The sequence below is a fragment of the Saccostrea echinata genome, unplaced genomic scaffold (genome assembly GCF_033153115.1).
Source record: "Saccostrea echinata isolate AGI-Se365-2 ecotype Australia unplaced genomic scaffold, CSIRO_AGI_Sech_v1 ptg000027l, whole genome shotgun sequence".
In the NCBI taxonomy this organism is placed as follows: domain Eukaryota; kingdom Metazoa; phylum Mollusca; class Bivalvia; order Ostreida; family Ostreidae; genus Saccostrea; species Saccostrea echinata.
The window spans coordinates 11,955,998-11,965,630 of NW_026889776.1; the positions used below are offsets into that span (position 1 = coordinate 11,955,998).

General features: G+C 33.3%; 1 protein-coding gene across 1 annotated transcript; it reads right to left on the reverse strand.

The window, feature by feature from the left end:
* Window positions 1–4,405: 4,405 nt before the first annotated feature.
* Window positions 4,406–9,343, reverse strand: LOC133193236 (uncharacterized). The gene is made up of 2 exons (XM_061329197.1): window positions 8,163–9,343; window positions 4,406–4,721 (listed from the first exon to the last, which is right to left on the reverse strand). The coding sequence occupies exons 1-2, from the start codon at window positions 9,341–9,343 to the stop codon at window positions 4,406–4,408; spliced, it is 1,497 nt and encodes a 498-aa protein (XP_061185181.1).
* Window positions 9,344–9,633: the final 290 nt, after the last annotated feature.

Consider the following 9,633-nt stretch of genomic DNA (forward strand, 5'->3'; position numbering starts at 1 on the left):
GATATTGTCAATCAGAATCTCGAGCATCTTTTTTATGTCAACATCAGAGTACTTGTTTGTACAATCAGATTGTTTTTTAACAACGTAATTTTGCAAATGAACAATGACAAGGTAAGTAAATTTACTAGTTCCATTTTTATTGAAAAAAAACAGCTGTCAACGATGTCAGAAAGTCTGGACTTTAATTTATCGTGGGGAATAGTTGTATATAAAGTTGAAAAGCCGTAAGTTTTTATGTTGTTTATTTTGGTAAAATTTTGTGATTTTAAATGTTCCAAAAGTTCCTTGGAATTTTTTAGTATCCACATTTGATTTACACCACTTGAATATATTGTTGCACAGTACTCTTGAAGTTTCTCCTTCACTACTGTTAATATCTTAGTGAGGAGTAAAGAAAGAGGCTTGGTAGAACATTTACTGGAACTCGCTATGAATCTTTTTTGTAAGGATTTTTATGAAGTTTCGGAATCCAACATAGATATGGTAATTCAAATTCATTTTGGTTGTTTGGAATATTAAAAATATTCAAAACTGACATAAGATTTTGAAGAATCTCCTCCTTAGAAAGGGAGCTATGGGTATAAGTTGGATTACCACTTGTAGAATTAAATCCCAGTTCCTCTAAAATACAATTTATATAATGAGCCTTACAAACAAAGACAATGTTGTTACCTGCTTTGTCAGCAGGGACCAGTACATACTGATCGTGTAATCTATCTAATTCTTTTTTCACTTCTGATTTATTGAGTACAGTAGGATAGATGGTTTTCATACTGCCCCTCAATCATTTAATGCGAGATGATTTTAACATATATCTGATACATTTAATCCATTCTGACCAAGTGTTAAGTTCGTTTTCATGTCTGACCCAACGCCTGGCGTAATCCTCTACAGAACCCATTATATGTATGAAATTACTACGCCACTTGAAGGATAGGGGTTCCCTATATTTAGAACCTTTTGAAATTAGTGATCTAAGGTCCTCATTATTAACTATATTTACGTCACCAGTAATAATATCCAGCAGGACTATAGTTATAGGGTGAAGAACATGAACACGAAGGAGGATTATGTTTCAGATATTCGATATCGAGGTCCTGTAAAGTTGTCTTGTAATTAAAAAGTTTGGAAGCAATAGTCGATGTATGTTTGTAGGAAATACAAGGTGTAGTCTTCAACTTGAAATATGGTGGAATACAAGACTGGGCCCTTTTGTGATTAAGAATATTACTGATATAAACTGCGTCTATTCCTTTGTTGGCATATTGGAGTTTAAGGAAAAAACGGGTTGTTTTAGCTGCATTTCTTCTGTAAAACATGGCGGTTTAGAAAGTCTATGATTTGCAATATCCAAAATCACATATCCGAGCCTGTATTCTGGTGTCGAGGAATCAAAAAATGGACTTTCCTTGACCATTTCAAGTAGACTATTCAAAAGTTTCAAAGGGACAGAGTAAAGTTTGGTGTGAATGTTTTGTTTGTTTGTATGTTGTTTAACGTCCCTCTCGAGAAATTTTCACTCATATGGAGACGCCACCACTTGCCGGTGGAGAGCTGCAAATTTTGTCCTATACTCGGCACTTACGGCCATTGAGCAGTGAGGGATCTTTTTCGTGGCAGCATCTACTGCGACACGGGACCTCGGTTTATACGATCTCATCCGAAGGACCGGTCTTCACGTCCCACATTGGAATTCGAACCCGCGACGTAAGGATCAACTCCTTACTTCGCGACTCTAGAGCAGACGCTCTAACCACTGCACCACGCGGGCGACTGGTGTGAATGTGATGACGACCAAACTGTTGATTTAGTAACGAATCAAAAGAGACATCGTGTATTAAAGGTTTATTATAAGACCTATACCCATGACTACGTTTACGTCTCTGTGTATGGTTGAAAAGTCCCATCACATTAACATTGTTACACTGTGGACTGGAAAGATTCCCAACACTATCAACACTATTGTCATTGCTTCCATAGGGAAAGACCGTCCCTAGTTTTCTAATCCAAAATTCTTCTCTTTGTCTACAGAAAAGTGTACTCAGTGATGGATTGTATGATGGTAAATCTTTTCTAGAATTCTAACTTTCATTGACAAAATTGAATGACCAGGTAAATTAAAGTGCTTGTAGAGAAGCTGCTGGTCCATGTTTGTTTATTTGAAATCTCTGACCCGATATTCTTTTCTGATGTGAACCATTGGTTTCACCAACATAAATAAGTCCACAAAGATTACATTCTATTCCGTAGACAACATTAGAAGATTAACAGTTCAGATTTTCCCAAGTTTTGGTATAGAAGCTCTATCCAGTAAGACTACTAGTGAAAGAAGTGTTAGTTATCAAAATGTCACAGGTTTTACAGTTTTTGGCATTTTGAAATAGAAGACATGGGATCGGAAAACGAATCTTTAAATATGTCTCTTATAGAAACTTTACATTCTTTCAAATTTTTGTATGAACTATCGGTTCTATACCAAAACTGGGAATCTGAAAACTGCACATAAGACTTATTTAAAAATATTTACATTTGCAAATATTTTTCCGTGATCCTATTAAACAGAAAATATGTTAACTTCTGTATGAACTTATAAGGAGGGTCAGAGGTCATAGCATGACCAATTCACACTACGAGATGATATCTTGCCTGCATATTTCTGTCACGATGACTTCCAAGTTGATAGCGATAAAACTGTAAAAATAATTGATGTGCACAAACAAGCTCCAAAGATTTTTGAAGATGTTTACTGGCCTCCTCATTCATAGATTTACTTCAGAGGGTAAGAAGACTACAATAATAAAAAGTCATCTTACAAAGTGGTAATTAGAGGCAAACAACTTAAAATTATAAACATCAAATTGACAAAGTTGCTACAAACTAACATTCCACGTTTTACACAATGCCAAAATTCGAGAAAATAAGGATTTACGACAGTAAACATTACATTCACAGATATATGTTCATTGTAGAATATATCAATTGACTTTTTAGTACAAGTAACTTTATGTTAAGGTCATGGAAATGTAACAAAATAATACAGATGATAATATCTAATCCAGTTTTCACATAATGCCATGACCATGTGCACTTTCCAATTCATGTTTCATTAAAATATGCAAAAACAGTTCGACGACAATAAGCGTAGCTTTACATATTTGATAACTAAACAGTATTACACATTTTGCACATAAAACTTACTCTTTGGACTGTCTAATTGTAATGGGAAATCCCGGCATGAATTTGTTGAAATAAGTTGAAGAACATTTAGTCTTTTAAAAATTATCTATTCATCATATCACAACATAACTGGCTCTGAAATTAATATAAAACATACAATAACATTAGAATAGTACAATAAAATATAATAGTAGATATACATAGGAATCATTATACAAATTGTGTTCTAAATAAATATTTCACTCTATCAGCTATGGAATTTAATACGCTCTACATGTGTAAAGGGAAATAACTCTTACAAGCTTAATCTTAAAATTCACTTTCCACAATCGTGAAGAGTTATCTTTCTTATATAATAAAATAACAAAATAACAATGCATACCGGTTTATGGAACCAAGTCCATCTGACAAACTGTATGGGTCTGTATGATGATACACTATATTAATAATAATAAATTCCTAAAGATATGCTCTTTACTATAACTCAGTATTTACAAAGAAACTCCAAAATATTTCTTATGAAAATATTTATCCATATACATTTATTAGGATCTTAATATATTAAACTTAATAGACATATCAGATTTATCCATATCTGATTTAATCATAGGTATAAAATATTCTATACACATAATTTTTACCAAGTAACAATTTCTTAGTTTCTCATGTATATCTTATTCTAATTAATTAGATTAAAAGGTTAAGATATTAGTACTTACATTTCTGTCTCTGTCCAGGAATTTAATGTCAGGAAATATAATAGTTACAATACTGTAGATTTCAATAAATTCAGTAATTCACCAGAAAAACTTCTGTGTGTCTACATGACTATGAAATTTAAATCTGAGTAATATTCACACTGGACAATGTAAAACTTTCTGACCAATGGAATGCAAGTGTACAACCAATGAATGAGTGTAGGTATGAAATGTGTAGGTGGATCTAAAGGGATGGGTGGCATAACTTAATACTTTATTAGTAATAGAAAGACTTAAGATTTTATTTATTTATTTAACTATTTTAAATTAATTATATCTATTTATCATTTATTAAATTATTTATTAAAATATACATCTACTACAGACCCCCCCCCCCCCCACCATCAGAAAATGACGTCCCCGTCATTTACTTAATGGGACATTACCTGGTAATATGCAGCAACACATATACTTACGAAACACTGCACTCACTTCTCACTGCATCTGAAATATATACAAATAAAATCGAATTAATTGTTCTTCAAAATATCAAGCATTGTGCGAACAATTTCGTCTTCATATTTCCTCATTTCCTGGGACTTCTTCAAGTCATGTAGAAATTCACATTTCTTCTTCCATTCCAGTGAATGTTGTTGGGTAAATACATATTCCTGGTTGTTCATCCAGGTAGGCTTTCTCCTCTCCCTTGTACTTCTTCTTGGTATCTGTCTATCCTCAACTGACCTCATACTTTTGTCTTCATCCACATGATCCACTTCTGCATCTTGTTGCTGATGCTGCTCATGCGGAATTTCTTCTACAGCATTCTCCTGCTCCTGTCCTCCTCTAGGAATTTCTTCTTCAGCATCTTACTGCTGTTGCTATTCCCGTGGAATCTCTGTATTAGGTTCCTGACCCTCAACATTACCTGCACCATGATGTTTCTCTTCTTCTGTCTGGTTCTGTATAACATCTTTTTGTACAGTATGTGATGATCAACAGTAATTATCTGTGTGTTGTGTACACCAATGCACTAACCAACTGTCTCTAGACTGGGATAAGACTGATGAATTGAGACTTAACCCGAATTTCCTCAGATCAATACATAACTGACACCTGTAGTCAATTTCTAACCTTCCAATTCTAGGTCAATGTCAATGGCAGTTATAATTAGTGGTATGAGTTCTCAATAATAATATTATAGAACCACTAAATACACAAAATATACCACAAAGTAATTAAACTAATTAATAGCAAAATGTCAATGCACAGTGACCCTAAATACTCCACGAGTTTGGGTCAAGTAAATGTTCAAACACTGAAATAAAGTAAATAAATAATAACTATATACACCTTAAATAAAGGAGTCAAATATATTTACTTTATCCAACGCTGTTGGTCCATGGTTTCCGCGAATGTTGATCGACGAAGGTCTTTACAGTTAAATATGTGCACAATGTAAACAAAGAAAATTCAGGTTACTCACTGATCAGTGTCACTGAAATGCTTGTTCGGATATTTCCGGAAATGTTCAGAAGAATGCATGCACTGAGCTCATAGAAATCGGATACTTCCGGAATTGTTTTAACCATTGGTGATTCGTTGTGGCGAAGAGGAGCACTCGATCTAGATGATTGAGGTTCATTTTGCGTTGGGCGCCATTTTTGTAATGGGAAATCCCGGCATGAATTTGTTGAAATAAGTTGAAGAACATTTAGTCTTTTAAAAATTATCTATTCATCATATCACAACATAACTGGCTCTGAAATTAATATAAAACATACAATAACATTAGAATAGTACAATAAAATATAATAGTAGATATACATAGGAATCATTATACAAATTGTGTTCTAAATAAATATTTCACTCTATCAGCTATGGAATTTAATACGCTCTACATGTGTAAAGGGAAATAACTCTTACAAGCTTAATCTTAAAATTCACTTTCCACAATCGTGAAGAGTTATCTTTCTTATATAATAAAATAACAAAATAACAATGCATACCGGTTTATGGAACCAAGTCCATCTGACAAACTGTATGGGTCTGTATGATGATACACTATATTAATAATAATAAATTCCTAAAGATATGCTCTTTACTATAACTCAGTATTTACAAAGAAACTCCAAAATATTTCTTATGAAAATATTTATCCATATACATTTATTAGGATCTTAATATATTAAACTTAATAGACATATCAGATTTATCCATATCTGATTTAATCATAGGTATAAAATATTCTATACACATAATTTTTACCAAGTAACAATTTCTTAGTTTCTCATGTATATCTTATTCTAATTAATTAGATTAAAAGGTTAAGATATTAGTACTTACATTTCTGTCTCTGTCCAGGAATTTAATGTCAGGAAATATAATAGTTACAATACTGTAGATTTCAATAAATTCAGTAATTCACCAGAAAAACTTCTGTGTGTCTACATGACTATGAAATTTAAATCTGAGTAATATTCACACTGGACAATGTAAAACTTTCTGACCAATGGAATGCAAGTGTACAACCAATGAATGAGTGTAGGTATGAAATGTGTAGGTGGATCTAAAGGGATGGGTGGTATAATTTAATACTTTATTAGTAATAGAAAGACTTAAGATTTTATTTATTTATTTAATTATTTTAAATTAATTATATCTATTTATCATTTATTAAATTATTTATTAAAATATACATCTACTACATAATTACAACGAAACAAGTGGCAAATTTGTCGTTGACAAAATGCGGGATCTTTCCGGATGTACACATACATAATCTGAACACTATAAAATCTGAACCGTAACGGATAATATCCGTAACACCACAATTGAAACATATGGATTTTTTTTTTCATTCAACAGATATCGATGTTCATTAGATCTGTTTTCGGTGTGAAGAATGATTTGAATAAAGAATTAGCCTAAAATCGTGCTTACCTTTTAAACCCGAAATTCCTTTGAAGGTATGTATTTCCTGAACATTTTCTGAACTGGACAGCCCAATGTAAATATTCAAATGTTTGAGCGAGGCGAATTTTTTACGTGATCATATTAACTGAGAAGCCCTGTGGGCTTCACATTTTATCCCGTGACCAAACAATTTCATTTTGAACTTTTTAACGCTGTTGTTTATTTCTTAATTTAAAAAAATGCTTTATTTAAAAAATCGTTAATGAAAACGATGTTTGAATCCTGATGTATATTTATTTAAAAAATAAGTCTCATAGAAAAACTACTAAGATTAAAATTATTGAAAACATTACTTAATTAATTTTCAAATGTTATTTCTTGAATATCTGTCCTCTGTATATCCCACCATATAACAAACTCTTCTTGGCAATGCAGATAGAGAGGCAATTAAAGTGGATTTACGATTAATGCTTTCTATCCAGTTGCACTCATATAAAAGATTCGAATGATCCATTTGTGAGTGTGTTCATTCTGAATATTGTAGCTTCCTTAAACATGTGACATGGTTTTTGCTGTAACGAATATTGATAAGACCGGAGAGATCCCGAATAGTCTCCACAAATCTGTTGACAGATACCCAGTATTTGCCATGAAATATCACGGAGTTCATGTGGTACATGTAATCCGTCATCACTGAGTATAAACGTTTGTAGATCCTGTAGAAGTTTTTGTGTTCTGTCTGCGTCACCCAGTCTGCTGTGATTCAATATCAATAACATTTGTAACATCACTAGGGGTGGGATCATTACATAAAGCAACCCATTCTTGATGCAGATTTTCTGTTCTAGCTCTAGCTCGTCAATATAAATATAGTTTACCGATAATGTAATATCCCAAACAAAAGCTCTCTTCATTTTATCATTCATAAAAAGCATCGCTTTCTTTCGACTGTACACATCTGCTGCATTTACACGATTTCCATATATAATATACGGCACATTAATTCTCTCCTGTGCTCTCTTTAAACAACTGAGTGACTGTTCATAACTACGTGTTCTGTAGAAGTAAATAGCAAGATACAAAATGTCTGAAACATAACCTAGTGTACACGACAGTTTTAACAATCCGGATGCTTTATTACCTGCATAGTAAACCTTATTGCGAGTTTTAATTGGATAAACTCTATTCTGAATCCAGATGGCAGTGGCACGTAACACCAAAGATGTTAAACATTGTAATGTACCTGCTTGAAACGGCGTCAAATTTTCCCTAACCAATCGCTCTATTTGTACCATGTTAAGATAGAATTCTTCAGTACAACTAATGAAAATACATAGCTTCCCTAGTTCCGAATACATGCTAATATCTAACTTCCTTTTACATCTGATACAGCTCTCTCTTGCCAGTGTACAAATTTTCAGTATCGATGTTCCGTTTAAAATTGCGAAACTTAGGTATGGCCTCATAGTTTGACTTAAGAGTAGACAAGATATCCCCTTACAATACAAATCATACAGCTGACTGAACAACGAAGTTTGTACAGAACCAGTGACTTTCTGTCGAAACATGTTGTTTTGTGGAATAAAAAAGTTAGGACAATTTCCAATACGTACCCAGGATATCAATAATTTAAAGCATGCCCAGAAACAATACAATAGGTTTTCAGGTGTCCAAGTCAAGGAATTATTAGTCTGAATTACCCAAAATACAATTGTTTTCGTAAAATATGAACAAATTACTGGTGTATTATTTTGAAAGTTAATTACTTCTGTGAGAAAAATTTTTAAGAGACCATAACACAAAAACTGACAGTGATTCATGGAGTAAATAAGTTTTTGTTCCGCTTGCGAAAATGAGATTCTCCATTCTTCTCCATTTTCAGGTGTGCTGCCAATCGGTACAACATGGAATCCTTTGATTAATATTTCCGATATAACGATCTCCGAGGGCCAGTTATGTTGACGACATCTCTGTATCCATGGTAATACATTTTTTGGCCATTCCTCCGAATGTAGACACCACACAACATCAATTTCTCCACCTTCATACAAATGTGTATAACAAGGTCCATGAGGGATAGTATGTAAGGTTGGACAATTATACTTATGCAGTGACAGATGCCCATCGCGGAATAATACGCTAGAGATATAAAGTTTCTGATTTTTAGCTTCACAGGAGGATCTGATTATTGTATTAGATGATGGACTCATTAGATTAAGTCTGGTAAATCCAGGTGGTAGATCATCACTCTCCATCAAAATGACAGTGGTATCGGGAATTAATTGATAGTAGAAACTAACCAAGGAGAGTTCACAGGTTACCTTGTGATCTAGAGGCCAGCGCATAAAATCATCATCTGAAGTACTCAGTCTGAATCCCTCACTCTTACTCCCACTCCATTTTATCACACGTTTGTAAAATTTGTGCTCGAGTCTCTGCGAAAGATGATAAGTGTCCATCACTTCCCTCCTGATTCTCACTTCTGTAGGAGTCCCTACCTCTCGACACAGTCCAGTATAGACCGATTCTGATAGTCGAAGTATATGATTCATTCTGAAAAAGTTAAATAGCATAAATCTGAACGAAGTTTTATTTCCGCCTACCTCTTTCAGTCAGATTTAAGGTAACACACAAGTTTTGTAATTATTGCTGTCATAAATAGAATGGACTTTATAAAGGTTACAAATATTTGGCTTGTCCTTGCTCATTAAGGTCAGACGACATGTTCCTCGAAAATATAAATTTTTTTTCCCAAGAATTTTCATTGAAGTATAGCTAATTAAACAAGTTTCCTCACAAAAAATTGAGGTACCTTTCCAGGCATTTGGGCAAGATACCGGGG

What these genes read in the sequence shown, in the direction of transcription:
- LOC133193236 (XM_061329197.1), bottom strand. Translation starts at nt 9,343, where the DNA reads ATGAATCATATACTTCGACTATCAGAATCGGTCTATACTGGACTGTGT. An exon ending in TGTATCAGATGTAAAAGGAA is followed by an intron (nt 4,722 to 8,162) that starts GTTAGATATTAG and finishes AGAAATTCCTAG; the next exon opens with AGGAGGACAGGAGCAGGAGA.